The sequence below is a fragment of the Ictidomys tridecemlineatus genome, chromosome 1, assembly GCF_052094955.1.
Source record: "Ictidomys tridecemlineatus isolate mIctTri1 chromosome 1, mIctTri1.hap1, whole genome shotgun sequence".
Classification (NCBI taxonomy): Eukaryota; Metazoa; Chordata; class Mammalia; order Rodentia; family Sciuridae; genus Ictidomys; species Ictidomys tridecemlineatus.
In genome coordinates this window covers 445,679-466,889 of record NC_135477.1, presented here as the reverse complement: position 1 = coordinate 466,889, position 21,211 = coordinate 445,679, and the positions used below count along the sequence as shown (strand labels likewise).

The window sequence follows — 21,211 nt, the reverse complement described above, 5'->3', positions numbered from 1 at the left end:
CAGTGCCAACTACACAAGACCATCTGACAGCACCCCCCATAGTGAGGATTACTACTATTATCACTCTGAACATCCTGACACCAATATATGTTTTGATGAATGTAAAACAACCCAGGAAGCAGGATGCCATATGGTATCCAACACATGGAAGTTGACATTACACACTAAATCAGGTAAAACTACAACAGCATTCTCAAACCAACAGATACAGATGAAACACACATTACAGACTAATGTGGTGTTTGATGAAGATGAGGATAAAGCAGACATACAATTGGAACATATGAAGCAACTTCCAAACCAGATTGAACATAATATGGAACAGCTACAAAAACAGGATGCCCAAGTAACACTGGATATAGCACACCTTAACAACACAAATCACATTGTCTCACAGACAATACATGTGATGGAAACAGATTCTTTAGCATAATGTAGTCAATAGACGATGTTCTTGGGAAGATTCATTCTATAGGCTCCTCCAGTTTGACACCGAATGCTGGCACATCCCAAATTGGTTCCAGGACAGAAAAGAAATTGTCCATTATACACTGCTGATACTCATATTCATGATAGTCTTAAAAATTTCAAGATGCATGCTAAATGGAATAAATAAATTGAAACCAGACAAGAAGAACTTAAAACACATGTAGGTAATATTAGATGGCTGTGTGACCACTCTACAATCACCTCTGATTATGGAGAAGTGGACGTAACATATATGATTATTATCTGCACTTTACAGCTCACTTGGATACCACCAGTATCTCACTTATCTGTGTTAACACCTACCTGGACTTCCTGAGAAACAGACTGTGGAGCTCAGAATATCAGTTTATGACATGGATTGAAAATCGTTTCCACCTTCTGCTTGATGTTAACATTTTGACTTAAATCGATTGTGACAAACCTTATGATTCTTGCAAAATTGTTGTAAGAATCTTAAATTTTGGTTTAAGACTTTGCTGTGTGCTACAGATTGGAAGTACTATATAGACACACCTCAATTGAGTTGCTGTGGCAGATAATTCATAACAGAGTCACTAGAAAATTAAGATATTTAGGATTTAAGAAAAGCGGGACCATTTATCAGGATTTGACAGATGTTTTAATGAAAAATGAAAAGAAAGGTCATGTCATTGTATCTCATATACAACACTGTAGTTTTGTGGTGTGTGCTTCAGAGCAATGCTTGGATTTCACACAAAGCTTATACTGAGGGGTGGATATATCCATATAAACTACCACCTATTTGGGATGCTTTTAAAAGTCAAATAACCCATCTATTCATTTTTAATTTTCACGACTCCCACTTTAATATAGAATCTTGCCAGAATATAGTAAATACAGATCATATAGTGATCCTAGAACATAATAGATTTGCCAGTGCTGACATTGCTCCACAAAAGCTGAAGCTTGAGCTCTGTTCCTTTTATAATCTTACCCACAATTGAGCTGTCCTGCTGCTCCCTGATCCAACTAATAACAAGACTCGTCCCTTCTCATTAGATACAAGATCCCAAATTGCAACTCTTTCAGATATGTACTTTTTATGAACAAAGCATATTATCCAGAAGAAATAATACAGGGCATAATACCTATACAGGCTGCAATACTGATCTTAATAGCAGGATCAAAGCCCATATCACCACACCAGGTCGATCTCCACATCTTACAGACAAGTTTTAAAAGGACATAATATGAGAACAAACCAGAAAAAATAACATTAGAATCCAATCCTTTAAGGATTCTTCCCTTCTGTACAATATGTTCATGTGCAAACTTAGGGCAGTACATTGACCCAGGTCTCAGAGAGCTCCATAAGGATTTTGATCTAAAGGAATGGATAGAACCAGGGTGGATTCAGGAAAAGCCAGGCTCTGTTTTCCAAGATGGAAGTTTGTATTATTATGAATACAGAGAGATGGAAGTTGGGATCGCAATGCCTATGTATGTACGACCAGAGGAACCACCTTCCTTCTTGAATTTTAGTCAATATTTAGATTTAGAGCATTTGACAATCTTATAGTGACTATTAGAATCAACCGGGACAATGAAACAGAATCAGTCCATTGGGACTTACATACAAGACAAACTTATAAATGTCTCAATCCTATCATACCATCTGATTTTAATTATAATTAAATCTCTGGGTACATGGCGACCACTTTGGTCTCAACCAGGTGTAATTGGTGGTTATGGAACAATACAGCAAACCACCATGAGAAGTGACTTTTGAACATATGTGGAGTCCTGTCTTTGGCCGGCAGAATGGGTGATGCCTCTGTATTGATGTGCAGTGCCCAGCTCGGGCATCCCCAAGCACGGACACTGTGAATCAAGGGGTTGAACTGTGAGGATGGCCTTAGGCCTGAGCCTAAGCAACTCCATTTTAAAAATTCCAGCTGGAAAACTGCAGTCTCACCAGGCACACCCACACAGCCCTCCAGCACGACCTCAGACAAGTTACTTCCCCTCGCCCTGATAAGCAGAGTGAAGCCCCTGGCAGGCTGGCCTCGCCTGCTAAGAGGGAAAGGGCAAAGGGAGGAGAAGATCAGGGTGGAGACCACCGGACTAGATGTCTCTGACCCCAGGGTAAATGATGTCACTGAGAAATCTGGTGGTAGCTGATAAAGATTGCAGCAGAGTCAAAAGCCCCCAAATTTAGTATAAATAATAGAGCAAATGAACAGGGATTCAGCCAGCCTAAACAAGGGTGCACTCGAGCTGGAGAGCCCCATGAGGGCCTGACATCCCATCACTTGTCATCGTTCCTGAGCCTCTGCGTGATCCTCACCACTCTCAAACTCTACCTCCTCCTCTGGACCTTGGTGAGAGCCGCAACTTCTCCCTATGACCTTCTCCTCAACCGGTCATCCACTCCACACCAGGAAAGGCCTGCCTTGGTTCCAGACCTGGCCACCACAGTCTAAGTGAGTGTGCATCTGCTGGACTTAAAGCCTAAGGCTTAAGACTATTGAATTTAGCATGCAGAGGAAATGTCTGTTGTTAGCCTGTCATGATTAAGTGTGTTTTGCAGTGCTGAGAATTAATCTAGAATTGTTTGCTGTGAACTGATCATGTCTATTGCAGTGCCTAGCATTAAGGATTGTCGTTTTCTTGATTAAGAACCTATGGAGTGAAATTGTGTGGAGTGATTTGAGTGAATAAACCATTGAAAGGGGCAGAAGTGTATGGACATTCTTTATTTCTCCCCTCCACTGCACACGTGGCAATTCTGCCCCCTAGCGACACTCTCCTTCCTGGCTCCGCCCAGCCAACTCATGTCCTCATCCCCTTGTCCTGGCATCGGGACCTCGCCTGCCACCCCACAGGCCAGTGTCTGGGGAACAGAAACAAGGGACCTGGGTGCAGGGCCTGCAGATGGCAGTCAATGCCTGAAGGGCTGAGGGCGGCAGAGCAGGGCAGAGCAGGAAGGGCGGCAGGGGCCAGTGAGGCCGGAGGACAGAGTGGCTCTCTCCAGGACTGGGTGGGCGCCCACCCACCCCCAGGTCGGGAACACAGCTGTCTCAGAGCCTGCGTGGTCCCAGCTGACTTCAGAGCATTCAAAACGGAGTGGGATAAAGCAGACCTGCAGGGTGTTCACTGCTGGATTGGGGTGGTGAGATTCTGGGTGGTATTGTCCCTTCCAAATTTTCTCCTCAAAGTATCCTAGGAAGGTGCTGGGAAGGACTGCTTGGACCACCTTCTTCCGTGGCCAAGGCCATCCTGAGCCCTGGGGTGCCTAAGCCTGAGCTCTGGCAGGGAGGCGAGGTACCCTGATGGCGAGGGGCATCTCCAGCCTTGACACAGAGTGGAACTGGGCTGGGGAAGCCAGGCTCCTGGGGCCCTCCCCCAGCTGCAGTCCCTGCCCCCTCCACAGGAAGCCGCAGCTCCAGGCTCCCCTACCCTGTTCCCCACCATGGGGGTGCTGCTTCCCCACTCCTCAAGCATCCACTGGGCCCCTGGGGACAATTCCCTTGCAAGGGTCCTGTGGAGACAACCGTAGGGCTGAGGGGGACTGAGGCTCATCAGCAGAGCCCCTTCTGGATGACTGGTGACCACTTGTGCAGGGAGGGCCTCTTGGGGGCCGCCAGCCTGGCCCAGCACCTTCTACCCAGAAACCCCGTCTGCCTATGGGCTGATCTTTCCCTCCCCACACCACCTGCACCCGAGGAGGGAGGAGGGAGGGACCAGCTATGACGTCAGGTGAGATTAAGGACCAGGTGCGGCCCAGCCCAGGGCAGGCTACCGCTGATAGAGGGCTCCACCCCCAGGCTAATTGCCTTTTGTTGGGCTTATGAAGACCCAGCAGCCGTCCAAGACAGGAGCCCAGACTGGGCCAAGCTGGAGGGAGAGATCCCTTCAGAGCAGCAGTGGACGTCACTGTTCACCCTGGATCCAGGGGAGTTAAGGCCACGGGCTCAGGAGACTCTGCCCTGGGCTCTCCCAGCCACCACAGCATCCCCAGGCTCTGGGCTTCAGAGACGGGGCGCCAGGCCCACATCTGGCCTCAAAGCCCTGCCAGTCCCCTGAGAACCATTTTGTTCTTAGTCAGGGTCCCTGGGGACAGAGCCTGGGCGAGAACTGGCGAGGATGGAGGAAAACAGCACAACACAACTCTCGCTCTGGACCTTTATTTTTTGTCAGTTGGCCACACTGATGAGTTCCAGTGAAATCCGCTTTACTGACGTTTCCGCTCGCTTGCTTTGTGTTTGGATGCTGGGGATGGAACCCAGGGCCTCACTCATGCGGAGCAGAGCTCCCCTGCCAAGCCACACCCCCAGCCCCCGTCTTACTGACGTCTGATGAGAAAAGTCAAGGCATGCCCATTCTTTCCAAATATCATAAGGGTGTCGGAAAGCAGCAAAATCTGCACCCAGCACCAGGACACACCCCTGGCTGGCACTTGGTCTCCTCCAGTGTCAGACCCACAGTCATCCACCTGTGTGCAAAGAAAGGTCACTCCTTGTGCTTTTCCACCTGTAGAGAAGTTACCAGAGAATGAGTCCTGGGTGCCCAGGCAGCCCGGAACCCAGGCCAGCAGGGTGCAGGGCACACAGGAAAGCCCACCCTTGCTGCCCTTGCCCTGGCAGGCCTGCCCGCCTCTCCCCAGGAGGAGGGCAGCAAAGCCGGCTGGATCCAGTAGAAAGGAGGTCGGGGCTGGCAGGATGCAGGTGTCCGGTGCCAGCTGGTGAGGACTCACCGCCCCATTTTCCCATGCCCTATACCTCTTTAGGCCAGATCCTCAAAGAAGTATATGCATAGGAAAAAGGAACGGCGAGAGCTTCCGGCTTCAGCCAAGGTGGCTCTTCACCCGGGAGGGCCATCCACCAGGAGGGGTCCTGCGAAGCCAGCAGCGAGGAGCTGCTGACCAAGGCCTGCCACCCTGTGCTGTGAGGAGTGCCCCGTCGGCCGACTGTGTCCTCAGAGGCAGCCCGAGCCTTACCTGGTCCAGACTCCCGGTTGCTGGATCCTTGGTGGCCAGGGAGAAGGGCGGAGGACTCCTCTGCTGTGCGGTGGCGCCCTGCTGCTGCACAGTCCCAGAGCCCCATTTATGCGCAGCAGAGACCTTGGCCAGCAGCTGTCCCATGTGGTCAGAGAGCTGCTCTGTGCCAAGGACCCCGTCCCACCCCCGCACCTGCAAGGCTGGGGCACAAAGACCTGCTCTGAGCAGGCGGGTGGGCGGGTGGGCTGCTGGGCCCGGAGCTGGGGCTGCTGGCTCAGGATCTGGGATGGGGCCAGCCCTGGCAGGCTGCCCCTCAACACTTATCTCACGATGTTGCTTCTGCTTGCGTCAGGGGCCCAGAACATGCACACGGGGGAGAATCGCTCATCCAGGAAGGGGGGTATCTCCCCCTCGAGGGCTGCCCAGCTCAGGGACAGCAGCACCTCAGCCGGCTCTGCTGGACACTGGGCTGTGAGGACCTCAGACCCAACCAGCATGCCATGGCTGCCTTCACTCTTCCGGGCACTGAGCCCCAGACCTCTGCCCCTGGGAAGGCCACCCCATCTGGGCCTCTGGTGGCCTCTGTTCCCAGGGTCAAGTGAGGCACAGACCTCTGCCCAAGTGTGAGGCACAAAGAGCCCTCCTGAGGCCACAGGCTCTCCTCCCAGAGCTCCTGGGGGTGGCAAGACAGGGCTCTGCAGCGTTGGGGGCAAGAACACAGGGCCAGAACGGGGAAGGCACAGAGAGACAGTGGACAAAAGACCCCAGGCCTCCCAGCAGGACCCTCACAGACAGGGCTGCTCCCCAGACAAAGGGCCCTCAGGCAGGGCAAGCTCCCCTCTGCACAAGGAGAACCCCAGAAAGTCCCTGCCCTTGGGGGCGTGTGAGCCGTCCAGTGTCATCTTCCCTGGACCTGGGCAGGGAGAGGCAGCTGGGGAACAAGGCCCAGGCTCCTCAGTGGGTTCCTGGGCCTGCCTGTGCGGGCCTCTGATCCCAGACCCTCTCCGCCTGACCTGTAGAGTGTGTGTGACACAGACAAAGAGGTACACGTAGACACACAGCACCCCTGCCCAGGCCGAGGAGCTCAGCTCCTGCAGGTGAGGAATTAGGTGCTTGGTCAGTCCACAGGCGTCCATGCTCTCACCTCAAGCCCAACTGAGTCTGTGTGTCTGGGTCAGCCTGGTCGCTCACCCTCACCTCTGGCAGGAATTCATGGGCAGGGAGGGTGCACTGCCCACAGGAGGGACCTGGTGTGCATGTGGGGTGCACACCAGGTTAGAGCCAGGCGGGAGGCCCACAGGACAGGCAGGGAGGGCAGTGAGAGCCTGGGCTGGTCCTGAGGCGGGGTGGGAGGAGCCCCTGGACCAGGCATGACTGCTGACCCCTCAGCAGATACCACTTCCCCACCTGGTGCACATGCAGGCTGGACTTTCGGCCAGTAGGCCCTGGGGTGCATGGGTGCCGTACAGGAGGGGAAGCCCGGCCCTGGTGGGCGGAGCTCCACAAGCTCACAGCCCCTTCCGAGGCTCAGGATCAGGGGCAGGGGCCCCACTTTCCCCACACCCTGCACCTACCGAGAGAGCCCCCAATGCCTCAAAGGAGGCCCGTCCTCCTGAGGGTCCATCCTGCACTGGACCTCCCCCGGGAAAACCACCTCCAGGCTTCCCCGTCCTCCCCGACCTGGGGCTCTTCAGCCAGGGCAGGTGAGAAGAGGAAAGCCAGAGGCAGAGAAGTAGAGACAGAGACAGAGACACAGAGAGACAGAGACAAAGACAGAGAGAGACACAGAGAGAGACATAGAGACTCAGAGACAGACACAGAGAGTAGTCAGAGAGACAGACAGAGACAGAGAGGGCAACAGCTGAACAGGGCCTGGACTGTTCTAGAACACCTCTCATCCAATTCTTCACTTTGAAACTGACACCTGCTATTTCCAAAGTGTTAAGAGCAGAGAGGTCTAAAGAGAAAGTCCCCGGGTCGAGTGCGAGGGTGCTGTCCCTCTGGAGGGGAAGCGGGGCTGGTGCTCCTGCCAGCCTGGCCTGGCCCCAGTTGGAGCCTGAGGAAGAGACCCACGGTCTGTTTCTCCCAAGGCCACAGGGAGCCACTGCAGGTTGTGGGGCAGGGGGCGCCTTGGGGAGTCGCTTCAGGAACCAGCTCCCTCTGGCTGCCCTGTGGTGACTGGTCAGTGGAAGGTGGTAACTGAGGGACCAGGAGGCTAAGTGGCCACGATCCCTGCAGAGTCCTGTGACCCTGGGGTCTCAGCCCCTCTTGAGCACTGCCGTGTGGATTCAGTGAGGTGAAGAAGAGGGCTTAGGGGCTCCCAGATCCCGAGAGCTGAGGTCAGCAGGGCCACCAGCAGGTTGGCCTGGGCCTCCCTGAGAGCTGGCCACAGCCACCCCTCTCTGCGCTCCTCTGTGGCTCCCCAGTGCTCTGAATGAGACCTAAACCTGTGAGCAGGGGTGTTAGGACCCTGAGGCCCGAGGGCCGTACAGCCCAGCTCCCGGGTGTCCAGTGAACTCCCAGGCAAAGCCTGGCAGGAGCAGAGTGACAGGGCCTAAATGCAGGTGGGCCGTCCAGGTGTGGACCCCACCCCACCGGAAGTGGTAAGGCCTCCACAGGTGTCCTTCCTACCAGTCTGAGCCTCCAGACTGACGGCCCACCCCAGGGAGACCCCAGAGTTTGGGCAAGCACAGCCAGGTGGCGAGTGCTGGTCCCCAAGGCATCGGCTGGGCTCAGAGGTCCCCAAGGGACAGGGCCATGTTGCCAAGTCCCGGGCTCCATGTTCCCTAGAGGCAGCCCCCACATCTCCAAACAATCTGGGCCAGCCTCCCTCTGCCTAGAGGACAGAGAGTGCCCTTGTGGCCCTGGAAGGACGTGCCGGGCGCAGAGCTGCTGAGCGATAAGGGTGGCCTTGGGGCCAGCCTGGTGCCTCCTTCGTGCTTCCTCTGGAGCGGGTGGGGGTGGGTGCAGGGTGCAGCTGTCTTCAAGCAGGCCAGGCTGCAGCCCTCCCAAGGTACCCCTGTTGACCTGTGGTGGACTTCCCCTGCTGTACTCCCAGAGAGGGAGACCCAGGCCCTGCACCAACACCCCTGGGTTTCACTGCAGAGTGTGGGTGAGGCCCTTGCGCCCCAGACTGCCCCGCACCCCTCCCGGGGTCCAGCACCCTGGGAGTCACGGCAGTTTACCTGAATTAAGACCCTCCACCTTTGCCACCCCCAGGGGCAGCCCTGGTGGATGGGGTGGCCACTCCACACAGAAGCAGCTCACACCTGGGCTGGGCAGGCTGCTGCCCCTGGCCCTAGTTTCTCCACCTCTGGGAGGAAGTGGCACAACCCCTCAGTCTTATGAACTAAACCTGCATCACCCTGGGCCTGGCAACACCTTCCCAGACGTGTGCCTAAAGGAAGGAAGTCACTGGTCCCCAGGAAGACTGTCCTCAAGCTGGGTGGCCCCAAGAGTCCCTGGAAATCTGGGGGGTTCCGGGGAGGAACAGCCTGGGTCCAGAGTGGCCATCATGGGTGCCAGGTGGCTGTTGGGGCACTGTGTCTCACAGGGGCAGACCACAGCCTGCATTTGGGAAGCCCCTGAGACTAGACACTGGAGACCGTTCGCCCCACAGCCTGCAGACCCCATCTCAATAAAACAAAGTAGAAATAAAAATAAAGCTTGCCCAGAGAGACTGCCGGCCTCGTGTGGCCTCTGCCAGCAGAGCCCAGGACATAGTCAGACACACACCTCAACTTGACGTGGGTCACTTCTCGGCACAGTGAAATACCAGGGGGCAAACTGACACTAAAGATCATCATCCTGCGTCTGAAATTCAAATGCCACAGCCATTTGGATTTTTACTTGCTAACTCTGATGGCCCTGCACCCGCTGTGCAGAGAGGACCTGGATTTGGTGCGAGGACCCAGGTGGGGAAGGGAATGGGCTGCCCGTGGGAAGGTCTCGATGGGCAGTGGTGCCCAGGGTCCTGTGGAGGGGGTGACCCAGTTGGCACTGGCCCCTGCCCTGGCACCAGGGCTGCGCTTCAAGGCTGGGCCTGAGACTCCCCGGGAGAGATAATCTCAGCTTCCCGATATTTCCTTCTCCTCTCCCACACCCACCCCACTGTATCCGGACACTCACGGACCATGGGAACACTCCTTCCAAGGCCGCAGGGTGCACGGCCTCCAAGACCTGCCCTGGAAGGCCTATGGCTGCACTGTGCAGACTGCTGACCTGGCTGCCCGTTCCAGGGGAGCCCTGGGCTGTCTGGGGAGCACAGGCACACACATGACTACGTCCCCGTGAACACCACACACCCTCCTAACCTCTGTTCCTGCGTTTCCCTGGATCCTGGGCCAGCTGGACAAGGTGCAGCGGGGGCCGCATCCTGGGTGGGCCACAGAGGTTCATCCTTCCCAGGGTTCCAGCTGAGGCCTGCCTCTGACACCTGGTCCAGGTGTCCTCTACTGAGGGGCAGGAAGCAGGATGGAGCCGCAGGGCCCACTGCTGCTCCCGTTGGGGTTCTCCAGGAGACTCTCCCCACCCTCCTGGCCAGTGGAGAAGCTGCCCAGCCTGACTAGGCTGGGGGTCTTGTGAGAGCCCCCTGAGGAGCTGAGGGTCTTATCACCCCAGGACCCCCCAGGCCATGCAGCTTCTGGAGACCCCACCGCTGAGCCCCAGCAGGGGTGGGAAAGGCTGAATAGACCCTGGTCCTGAGGTGGGGTCAGAGATGACCTTGCCCTGGCTGCTAGTGGACTTAGGAGTGCTGCCCAAAAGGGCCAGGGCAGCAAGAACTTCAAGAAAGGGACACCTGACCTTCTCCAAGTTGGCTCCAGCAGCTCAAAGGGCCACAGAGAAGAGGGCTGTGCAGGGCCATGAGGTCTGTGCTGTGTCCTGCGTGGGGGCCATCGGGGGACAGCATGTGCCTGTGGGGGGCTCAGGCTTGGGTGTGGGCATGAGGCATGACATGAGCACTCGGCAGTGGACCTCAGGCTGGGTCAGGGCAGGTAGTAAAGGGTGTGCCCCACCCCTCTCCCCTGCAGTCTGTGTCCAAACACGTCAACCAGGAGACGGTGGAGGGGTAGCTGAGGGACACAAAGGCAGCTGCCCAGGGCACCTGGGGCAAGGAGTGAAGGGGAATCAGAAAGTCTGCAGCAGAGCAGGGAGGGTCAGGCCCTCCTGACAAGCTGGCCAAGTTGGCCCTGGGCCTAGGAGGCAGGTACAGCTGGACCAGCGGTGACTGGCCTGCAGTCCCTTCTCGGGTGACTCCTGGGAGCCCAGAGCTGTATGTGGGGTACAGGGTGAAAACCTGCTCAGTGTGCCAGCAAGGGACCTCAGCGCACCCCACCGCCGGCCTCACTCTCCCGACTCCTCAGCGGGAGGGATGGAGTGGGAGCAGGGAACAGGGTGGGGGAAAAGACCAGAGGGTGGGGGATCTCCCCGCCACTGGGCTCTGTCTTTGTGGGGAGGTCATGGTTACACCAGGGGCTGAGACTGAGAGGTCATTGTTCATGCGACCTGGCCCCAGGGACGGCTCTTGAGGGAGTTTTTATGTTTTCTTTTCAAGCATGTATGTATGTCCCTTTCCAAGTTATGGAAATGGACTTCAGATACGCGAAACAGCAACAGCAGGACACTCGCAGACATGCTTAGGAACCACTGCTTTCCTGGCTTCCTAATTATAAGACAGTACCTTGTTACCATGGAGACCCGCAGTCGAGAACCAAGCAGGGGTTTGGCCACAAGGTCAATGTTAGCTGTTGGCCTTGTGTAGGTTCAGGACTCGACCTTGGGTTTTCTCAAGGTCACCCACCTCCCGCTTCATGGGGCACCTCGCAGGTCCCCCTGACTTGGGCTGTGGTCTGCAGGCAGCTGCTGTGACTTTAACCCAGAGATGCCACCTCAGGCAGGCCTGGAGGCAGCTGAGACAGGACCAGCCGGGAGCAGCTCCATGGGCCGAGCATGCAGTCTTCCAGACGCATCTGAGCAGGGGTCCTCGCCCAGGGTGCCTGAGAGTGGGGTCCCCCAGGGCCTCCTGAGGCACACTTGCAGTCACTTTCACTCTGAAGACCCCTTTCCACCACACACTGGACTTCTGTGATGTCCCTGTCCTCCTTCTCTGGTCACCTTTGGGCAGTTACTGGTATGCTGAGTCACTGCCCCAGGCTGGACCTGAGTGGACACTGCAGTGTTTCATGACAGCACCTGCTCAGCATAAGTCTCTGGCCACCAGAGACATCACCTCTACCCCCTCCATGCAGCCTAGGGAGTCAGCAAATTTCCCCCTGACATTCATTCTCAAATGATTAGAGAATCTTAACCATGCAGAAGGCTATGTGCAGTGGGCACAGCTGAGGACGTTCATGGCATGGACCCCAGCACCTCCTGACCACACCCCATGACAGCCCTGACCCTGGGTCCACCCCGCCTGGTTCTCTAAAGTGCAAGAATGGACTCCAGCAGTGGCGCCTAGAATGTGTGTGCCCAGTCTCTTCAATCCAGCCACCTGCCTGCATTCCCCACTCCAGCACCTCAGCCCCAGCCTGTCCCCAGGGCCTTTGCAGCCACTGCTTCCTGGCCAGAGCTGCCAGCCCCTTCAGCATCTCTTTACTTAGCAGTCATTCTGGGGTTCCTACGTCCTGGCAGAACACCCTGTTATCCTCCTCACTCTCTCCATGAGGGCGTGAGCCAGGCAGCGGTGCAGCATCCAAGGTTGCTGGCTAGAGCTGTCAGATGTGGCGTTTCGGTTGGGCTCTGAAATGTCTTCCCGTCTTCAGAAGCACGGGAGCCGGCGTGGGCCCTGGCCATCCAGGCACCGGCCTCAGTGGGGTGTACTGGGAGCAGGCCCCAGGCTGTCAAGGGGCCAATTGGATGCCAATATTGTGTTCTCCCTACCTACAGAGAGGAGTTCCGTGACCCAGGCGCCCTCCCCAGCAGTCCTGGCTAATTTCTGGCTGATATGGCTCATGCAAGAGCCCTCTCAAGTCCTGTTTGGATCAGAAGAGGAAGACATAAAAGGAAGGGAAATGAAGAAATTCAGGCCCTCTCGTTAAAGTCCAGGGCTGCCGAGTTGCTGACCAGTGTTGCCACGGAAGGAACAAGAAAACTGGATTGGCCCTAGGACCACCCTGGCCAAGGGCTGAGGGCCAGGGGCAGTGAGCTGGCCACCTCTAGGGGGTGGAGCAGAGCCACTGGTGAGCTCCAACACTTCCCAATTTTGCAAATGAGGAAGTGGTGAGGAGCCCTCACCCAGGCCTCTGCAGACAGCATGGTAGCAGCTCGGTTCACACCTCGAGTACCCTGAAGTTCCCCTTGAAACTTATCATTCTTTTGCAGTACTGGGGGCTGAACCCAGGAGTGCACTACCCCTGAGCTATATACCCAGCCAGCCCTTATTTTATTTATTTATTTATTTATTTATTTTTGAGAAGGGGTCTCGCTAAGTTGCCCAGGCTGGCCTCAAGTGTGTGACTCTCCTGCTTCAACTTCCTGAGTTGCTGTGATTACAGGTTTGCGTCACTTTTGCTCAGCTGTGGAATACCTAGCACACTGGAAAGTCTGCCTGAGAGGCTGGGGCACCCTCCTCCTTTCTAGCTAATCCTGCTGGCCTGGCCCTGGGGCAGGAGCATCCAGCACATTCCCGTTTCCACCTTTTCCACGTGTGTGAAGTGACCTGCATGGTCTGGGTGGATGATGCTCTGCTGCTTGCTCCCTAGTGTCGCCACATCTCTGCACTGTGGCCAAAACCAGTGCTTCTGTGAGCAAGCACAATGCACTGCAGTGAAGCATGCACTTCAGTGCTGGTTGGAGTCCAGGTGCCAGCGACCCCCTGCATGCTGCCTCCCATCCTGCTGTCCCTGGAGAATCTTTAACCTTTAACCCCAACAGCAAACATTCCTGGGGACCCTGAAGCACTTGACCCAAGAGCCCTGGATCAGGCCGTCTTGGTGTCAGAAGACTTGGGTCCCAGGTGGGGGCAGACCCTACCTCCCAGGGTGGGGGGCACAGTGCATGGGCGGAAGGGGACCAGCAGGAACAAGAGGGGTTGTGCTGGGGCCGCCCTCCCCAGACAGGGTCCAGAAGCCTTTACTTGGTGAGCCTGTGCCAGGCATACCTCCCCCAGCCCCAGAGACCAGGTGTCCCTCAGCTGGGCAGGAGCTCCGGGGCGGCTCATGGTGTGAGTGGCCTACTTTCCTGATGCTTAAGCCCCAGGCTGAGGTCCCATGGGAAGCCCCCTGGGCACACGGGCAGCAGAGCTGGGCCTCCTGAGAGCAACAGGATATGGGTGGGAAGGGGCATCATGGTTGCCCAAGACACAAAGGCCTGGAGCTGTGAGTACAGGGGGTCCCAGAGCCAGGTTCTCAGGTTGCTGGTCCAGGGCAAGACTCTCTGCCCAGCACACAACCAGAGTCTGGGAGGGGCTCTCCAGGCAGTGGCCCAGGATTCAGCACCTCATTAGACACTGTGCAGATGCCACTGTGGGATGGCTGAGTGGCCCCGCCCAGGTTGCTGTTGGGGGCGGGCACCCTCCAGGCTCCACCCCCAGCAGACTCCAGCATTAAACTCTGACAGTGGGATGCAGTCCCACCCTGGCTGCAGGGCCATGCACAGAGGTTCTGCCGGGACCCTGTAGGGAACCTCCTGGGGGCCTGGATTGGGGTGGGCGAGCTTCAGTTGAACAGGGTGTTCCAGGTGAGTGGAGCACAACTGCCCGCCTCCAGGCTTCCAAGACACATGTCCTTGGCATGGCACTTGATCCAGTGGGAAGTGGGTCCCTCCCAGAGTGGCACTGTCACCCTGGGCGTTGTTTTCCATTTCCTGAGCTACATCCTGTGTTCAACCCCAGGCCCAGCTCCACAGGGCCCAGCAGGCAGATGTGGACCACGGAGACAGCCCAGGGCACCCTCGCACAACCTCACAGCATCAGAAAACACAGCCCCTGGGTCCACCTGGCCCTGCCCCTGCCATGGCCACCTGCGCCAGCAGCATAGTTGTGTGCCTGTGTGTACGTGCACACAGCACCACACATGCAGAATCAAATCACACACCTCTGGTCACAGACAGCATCACACATGGTGTCAGTCACACACACACGCACATCCATGAAGTGTCATGTACAGTGTCACGTATGTGAACCCACAGTGCTACCTGCAAACACACACACGCACACACACATACAAAGCCTCTGCCTTCCTTCAGGCCAATACTCAGCCTCAACAAGAAGCCAACCAGCCTCATGTGTGAGCATTCGTGTTTGTGTGTGATGCACATGTGTTTGGCCATGCACATGCATGTGTGCAGTCATGTCAAGGGCACCTGGAGCAGAGCAGCTGGCTCTGTACTGTCACTGCCCCAGGGGGTAGTGAGGGGCCCTGAAGGGGCCAGGGAAGGAGTGAGAAGGTGCTGGGGCCTCTGGAATTCCCAGGCTCAGCCCAGAGTAGCAGCCAGGCCAGCTGGATGGGGTCTGAGGCTGCAGGGCCTGTGCTGACTTGGAGGCCTGGCCCTGGTCCCTGTATTTCCTGCCCTGCCCCCAGGTGCCAAGACAGCTCTGCCACTGGGACCTGGGAGCTCCCACCTCTTAGGGATTTAGGAAAAGACTTCCCTACTCCTGACATCAGGAACTCGTGGGGCCACCTACAGCTGAGCTGTCCCCTCCTTATCCCCCTCCCTGGCCATCTGGGCTGGGGATGCTCTCCCAGAGGCAGTGCCCTGGGCACCAGGCTGCTGACGAGGATGATGGTGACAGAGCCAGTCATCAGGAAGCTGCCTTCCTGGCAGTACAGTGACTCAGGGTCAGGTGGGCAGGGGCAGCAGGATGTGCCTCTGACTCAGGGAGGAAATGGGTCCTGAAACCCTGACCAGAGTCGGCACTCCTCCCGGGAGGGCAGGGACCGGCCCCAGGGAGGGCAGCTGGGATGAGGCAGTGGGGCCGCAGTCAGCCAGCCCTGCCTGCACTGCGGATGCTCCAGCGAGGTGGCAGGCCCAGAGGCCAGCCAGTCGTAGCCCTGCGCCTCTAGCTGACCAGTGTCAGGTGCACCTCGGTCACGCAGTGCCCCTGACCTGAGATGCCCCAGAAGTGAGGAGGCAGCAGGTCACGGGTCAATGAAGCCTGCAGAGGCCCGTGGGCCCACCCTGGCTCCCAAAGCCTCCCCAGGCAGAGGAGGTGAGGTGGGCAGCTCACTTTCTCAGGGCCTCTCATGGGCCCTCATGCCCTCCCTCCACAGGACAGCCCAGCACAGATGGAGGTGACTTCCTGGGCCCCATCTGTGGAATCTCTCAGACTCTGGTGTGGCTCATCTCCACAATTCCCACCCCCTGGGCAACAACCCCAAGGCCCAGACAGAGCACACAGCACAACCTCGTGTTCACAGATGCAGTGATGAAAGTGGGGCTGGAGGGAATCCCCCTGGCTGTGTCCCAAACCCATCTGTGGGGCAGTATGGCCCCAGGTGACCCCCAGCAGGAACCCAACCCCCACTCTAGCTTCTAAACCTGTGCCTTATACAGATGTCCCTCCCGGAGCCTGCTGGACAGTGCAGGGACGCGCAGAAGAACCACTGGTGAGAGGAAGGCTCTGCATGGCTCAAGGTCAGGGTCTGGCTGGCTCAGGATGGGGCTCCCGGGGGCACACAGCACTCCTCAGTCCCCAGTCGCATCAGCTCTGCGATCCGCAGGTCCTTCAGCTGCACCAGGTGCTCCAGCTTTATCACCTTCATCTGCAAAATCTTCAAAAAGCCAGGCAGGTCTGAGAAACATCAGGTGCCTCCAAACAGCCAGGCCACATGTGTGCTTTCAGCCTCTGGGGATGAGTGCCACACAGCAGAGGCAGGACCAAAGGACCTCTCGTGGGGACAGCGGCAAGGAACGGATGTGGGCCCCATGGGAAATGAGTCTCAGGAACCTGGGGTGGGGGGTCCTGGGAAGGGATGACTTTCCTCTTCCCATCCCTATGCTTACTCCTGGAGCTCCCCTGGCCCCCCAGCCTGCCCCCAGCTCCAGGTGGAAGGGCGTGGGCATGGGTAGGGCAGGGCCTGGGCCCTCACCATATGAGCCTAGTGCCCAGGGCCTGGCAGGTGCTCGGGGCATCTTTGCTGAGTTAACAGTTGACCGAATGAACACACAGCAGTTAGATGGTTTATTTGGTATTTACTTCTAAAAGTTGGAAACCCAAGAAATTGAAGGAAGGTGCAGAAAGGCCCTCTGGAGACATCTGCCTTGGACATGGTGGCCACAGCAAGGCTCAGGCTGGGGTGCCTGTGGCCCTCCACACCTGCTTCAAGAATGACCGTATCCCAAACCTTCCCCATCTAGAAGCATGGGCCTTGTCATGTGCCCCAAGTGAGAAATGGGGAAATCTGGATTAGAAAAGCTGGTCTGCTCCAAACCATGTGTCCAGGTGAAGGTCAGGAGTGTGAAAAGGCTGCATGAGGGGGGAGGTGGGCAGGGGTGGCCTCCTGTCACTCAAAACAAGACACGGACCTTCCTTGAGCCTGCAGGTGGTGTGGCTGCTCCACCTGGCCCACACCCTGGCCACCCTGCCAGTGCCCCTGGCTCAGTGACAAGCTACAAGGGGCAGAGTGACCAGGTGACACTCCAGCTGCCACCCAACACCACATAAACTGCCCCTCGATGACTCCTGGGGTCTCTCTGACTCCAAGGTTTGTATCTCACTTTGTAACATGCAAATGGCCCTCGATGTGCCAACCCTTAGATGGCAGGTTGAGTGTTTCCTCTCTGGGTGTTCTAAAATGAAGTACTTATGATTCTCAGGGTCGGCCCACAAGCCAGAGCCAGAGTGGGGACAGCAAGGGTTGCAAGCTGCCCTTCATTTCTCCCCACCGCTTCCTCTCTGCTGGCCCTCTGGGGACAAGAGGGTGTTCAGCACACCCAAAGCCACACAATGATATCACTTTCCTGTTTTCTCAAGAAGACTACTCATCGAGATCTGGTCTCAGGAACCGAGATGCTGGTGCGATTTCTGATGCCTTGCCACAATGAGGCCCATCCAGCAGGCCTGCCCCTCCCCTACACTGTCATGGGTCCTGGGCTGTCACCTGTGCTGCCAAGGTTGGGGAGAGGTAAGAGTAGCAGGAGCCCTTCTGAGCACAGGAGCCCTGGAGGCCCCTGTGAGACAGCAGAGGGACAGGTGTGTGCCTGCAGTCAGGTGAGCACCACAGAGCCAGCTAAGCACAATATAAACAGGTGAGCAACACAGACCTATGTGCCCACAGAGCTCCGGGCTGGAGATGCTTGCCAGACCCTGGCCCCCTGGGAGATGGGGAGAAGGAAGAGGTCCCACCCAGGCTGGAATGGAGCAAGCAGGAGACTCTCATCAGCACCCCACCCCATTCACTTCCCAGAAAGGGAGCATCTTCTGCTCCCTGAACTGGGCCCCGCACTTCTGTTGGGGCCTGGCCTGTGGCCCCAGCACATGGGCTCATGACTGATAAGGTGGTAAGGCTGGCAGTAGATACCTGGTGGTGGGAAGGACTTATACTCTTTTCTCTGCTTCTGGGTATGACTGGAATATTCCATACACTGTTTTCTAAATAATCAAACTAAATGTGGACTCTTCCTGCCAAGGTTCTGTCTACTAAACCCTGCTCTGGGACAGAGCCAGCGTGGCAAGAACTCAGCTGGGGATTGGACTGAAGCTGCTCACAGCGAAGGCAGCAGGTCCCTCTGATTCCCCATCCTGCAGCTCAGGATGTCTGGGAAGGAGTGCCCAGCTGGGCCATACCTGGACTGTCTCTTGCAGAATGGCCAATGCCTGCTCCTTGTCCTCCAGCAACTGCTGAACCTTGGCCAGGTGCTCCCAAGCCCCTTCAGCTGGGTCCTGACTGAAAGGCAGATACCACACTTTAATCCAGCTGGTGAAGTAAGGGGAGAGGAAGGCCTGGAAGAGGGCTTGAGAGACAGGGCCTACCATTCACAAGCACAGCTGCCCTTCTTCTCCAAGGCCCTCTGCTTCGGAAGGGTCTTCATACTGGTGGGAGCTGGGGGGCTTAGCAGGCCTGTGTCACAGACAGACACCATCAGCTCAGGTCCCCTGCCTCTAAGGGTGTGCACCTGTATGTGTGGTGGGAGGGGTGCTCAGACCACGGGTTAGGCAGGTTCAGATGCCATCGTGCTGGGCTTGCACAGCCTGGGATGACTTTGAAGTGTGCTCCATTTGGAGACACAATGAATGGTCTGTGGACTCCCCTCAGGGGACTGCTCTCCAGGTGTTGATGGAGCCAGGGCCCCATCAGGGGCCTGTTGGGCCCTCTTTTTCAGGTGTGTGAGCCTACAAGTGCCACAGGGCAGTCTGGGAATGTGGTAATGCTCCTCACAGGAGGACAAGAGGGCCTCTGATAGGTCAAACTTGCCTGCAACAGGGATTTGAGTCCTACCTGCCTGTGAATGGACAGCATCCATGCTGGAGAATCCTGGATCCTGCAGATTCTACAGGATGGGAAGTGAAATGTAGAAGATGAATGTGCCTGCTGTGTTCCCAGTCACCACTCTGGGGTGAGGGTTAGGGAGCAAACTGGAGGACAGGAAGGGGCAGGGAAACTGAGCTGGTATGGGTAGGGTTGTCCCAAGGGACAGGGTGTTTTCACCACCCTGAGGCAGGTGGGTCAGGCTGGGCAGGGAGTGAGGGACAGCAGCACTCAGGGAAGGGAGCTGATGGGGACAGCAGCCTCATGTGAGGCTTGCCTCAGTTGGACTGTAGGGCCACAGGGAGTGGGGGCTTTGTCACCATTTATTTGTGGGCTTTATCTCTTATAGAAGATTATCTGACTGTATGCAAATGGGAACAGATGCAGCCTGTTCCTGGGCTGTACCAATTTGCAGACATGAAGAGCTGAGCCAGGTGAGCCTGCCTGAGCAGGGTTGGCTTCCACTTTCTCCCTCAGTGCACACAGGATGGGCTCGATTGCCCCAGGAACATTGGCTACCACCTTACGGATGTCCTCCTCAGAGACACAGAAGCACAGCTTGCGAAAGACTTTCCTGCAAAGCAGCAAGGTGCACCCTCAGAGCAATGCCCCCCAGGGGCCAGGTATTGAGCCACAGCATAGTGCCTGATTTCCTGGGAGGGGAGAAGCTGAGTGAGGCCCCTTTTTGCCTGCACCCCCAGAGGCCCAGTGGTCACTCGGTTGATGGGTGGCCCATACCCCATCAGGGGGCCACAGAACACTTCACGCGCCAGGTTGTCAGGCCAGGCTTTTCAAGGACTGTGCACAAGTACCCATCTTCCTGACTAATGCTGCTCTCTGCTCTGAGAAGTCCTGCTGACCTACCTCCCAAACACCTGGAATCTGAGTTCCTCTCACATAAGAGGGCTCACCAATGGCAGGCACCCTTTCCCCTCTGGGTCAGGGCAATGCCCTCATCTTCCCTAGGATCCTTTCCACTCCAGCCCTTCGAAATGCAAGCACCATCAGAATGTGCCCAGGCCTGAGCCCTGCAGTGCTTCTGACTTGCCTCAACTGAAGGCTTGGCCCTCATGTGGCCTCCAAGACCTCTGGGCCAACCCCTAGGACTCTCCACCCCCTCCTGCACATCCACACGTCTCCCCCATCACTCTACAGTTACTCCTCAGAGCCTACCCTGGTTCCCCGACCTGCAACATGTCTGCCCCACCCTGGCCGTTGTTCTTCACATCATTTACCACACCCAAAACTTTGATTATATTTTGTTATCCATCTGCTCCATGAAGGCAGGGACCTGTCCAATGCCAGTCTGCAGCTCTGGAGCACAGCCTGGTTCCCTTGCTTAATGAGTGATTTGGGAAGCAGACCCACACTGACAGGGAGAGCCCTGGAGCCCTAGGTCGAGGGTGAGGATCTGTGGACAGAAGTGGCACTGAAAAGGGTCTGGCACCCACAGCTGGAAACTTGTTGCCAGCCTTCCCCTTCTCCCTCAGTGCACACAGGATGAGATCAATGTGTGTTGGCTACCACCTTTCGGTCCAAAAGAGCTGGCTCCCCAGGCCAGCCTTGGAAACCCTCTGGAGCCCTTGCCTGTTGAGAAGGCTCCAGTTGCTTAGCTTCTGGTCAGTGTTGCAGGCAGGGATGTAGCTGTGCAGGTCCACCAGGCGCGGGTGAAAATGCTTCACGATCTCGGCCACCAGCACTGAGGGGACGGAGGAAGGGTCAGCCTGCATGTCCAACTCAGGCCTGGCTGCTACCGTTCCTAAGGCCTCCTGAGATGCATGCAGGAAAGGCACCAGCTTGTCCTGGAGACTTGGTTGGGGCTTCTGAACTTGGATCTGGGAGGGACCATGTGCTAAGAGAACTGGGGTGGCTCAGCCAGTGCTCACCCAGGGAGAGATGGAGGCCTGCGTTGTCCCCCCGCCCCACCCCACCTTCCCCAGGGAACATCCAGCTGGACGCAGAGGCGTCCCCACCCCTCGGGAACCTTCGTCTACCACCGGGCCCTGCCTCCCCGGCTCCGCCCGCACCGCCGTCGCTGAAGTCCCGGGTCAGGTGGCGCTTGGGGCGGCTGAGCGGGAGTTGGTCGAGCCAGGCACAGAGGCCACGGAGGGCGTCCGGCGGCGGCCCTAGCGCCGCAGGAGACCGCCTTTCGGAGCCCGGCATGGCAGAAGGCTCGGGCTGGGGCCGGGAGCCGGACCAGAAGGGGCGGGGCAGGCTGGCGTGGAGCCGTTGCCGGGAGACGAGGCGGAAGGGGCGGGGAGACGGAAGGGGCGGGTCCGGTCTGACGCGCCCAGGCTGCCCGGTGGCCCGGGGGCAGTTTTGGGAACCCCGAGGGCTTGTGATTAACTCCCAC

General features: G+C 57.1%; 1 protein-coding gene and 1 long non-coding RNA gene across 3 annotated transcripts; both read right to left on the bottom strand.

Moving 5' to 3' along the window:
- Positions 1–4,621: 4,621 nt before the first annotated feature.
- LOC120885801 (uncharacterized) lies at positions 4,622–5,978 on the bottom strand. Its single transcript, XR_005728526.2, has 2 exons — positions 5,450–5,978; positions 4,622–4,983 (listed from the first exon to the last, which is right to left on the bottom strand). It is a non-coding gene; the product is annotated as an uncharacterized LOC120885801 (long non-coding RNA).
- A 9,817-nt stretch (positions 5,979–15,795) lies between these two features.
- On the bottom strand, positions 15,796–21,083 carry LOC101964821 (sperm flagellar protein 1). Of its 2 annotated transcripts, none has more exons than XM_078023766.1 (7): positions 20,853–21,083; positions 20,446–20,557; positions 19,264–19,432; positions 18,829–18,880; positions 18,363–18,450; positions 18,177–18,276; positions 15,796–16,161 (listed from the first exon to the last, which is right to left on the bottom strand). In XM_078023766.1, the coding sequence occupies exons 1-7, from the start codon at positions 21,019–21,021 to the stop codon at positions 16,042–16,044; spliced, it is 810 nt and encodes a 269-aa protein (XP_077879892.1). In that variant the 5' UTR covers positions 21,022–21,083; the 3' UTR covers positions 15,796–16,041. The 2 variants fall into 2 exon arrangements, with proteins under 2 accessions (XP_077879892.1, XP_021578960.2); XM_021723285.3 differs by having other exon boundaries at positions 20,886–21,081.
- Between the last annotated feature and the right edge of the window lie 128 nt (positions 21,084–21,211).

Excerpts from the sequence above, each read along its gene's own strand:
- LOC101964821 (XM_078023766.1), bottom strand. The coding sequence starts at position 21,021 with ATGCCGGGCTCCGAAAGGCGGTCTCCTGCGGCGCTAGGGCCGCCGCCG. Across the intron at positions 18,277-18,362 it reads GGCAGCTGTGCTTGTGAATG|TCAGGACCCAGCTGAAGGGG; the intron begins GTAGGCCCTGTC and ends TCTGCCTTTCAG. Across the intron at positions 16,162-18,176 it reads TTCTGCAAGAGACAGTCCAG|ATTTTGCAGATGAAGGTGAT; the intron begins GTATGGCCCAGC and ends GGCTTTTTGAAG.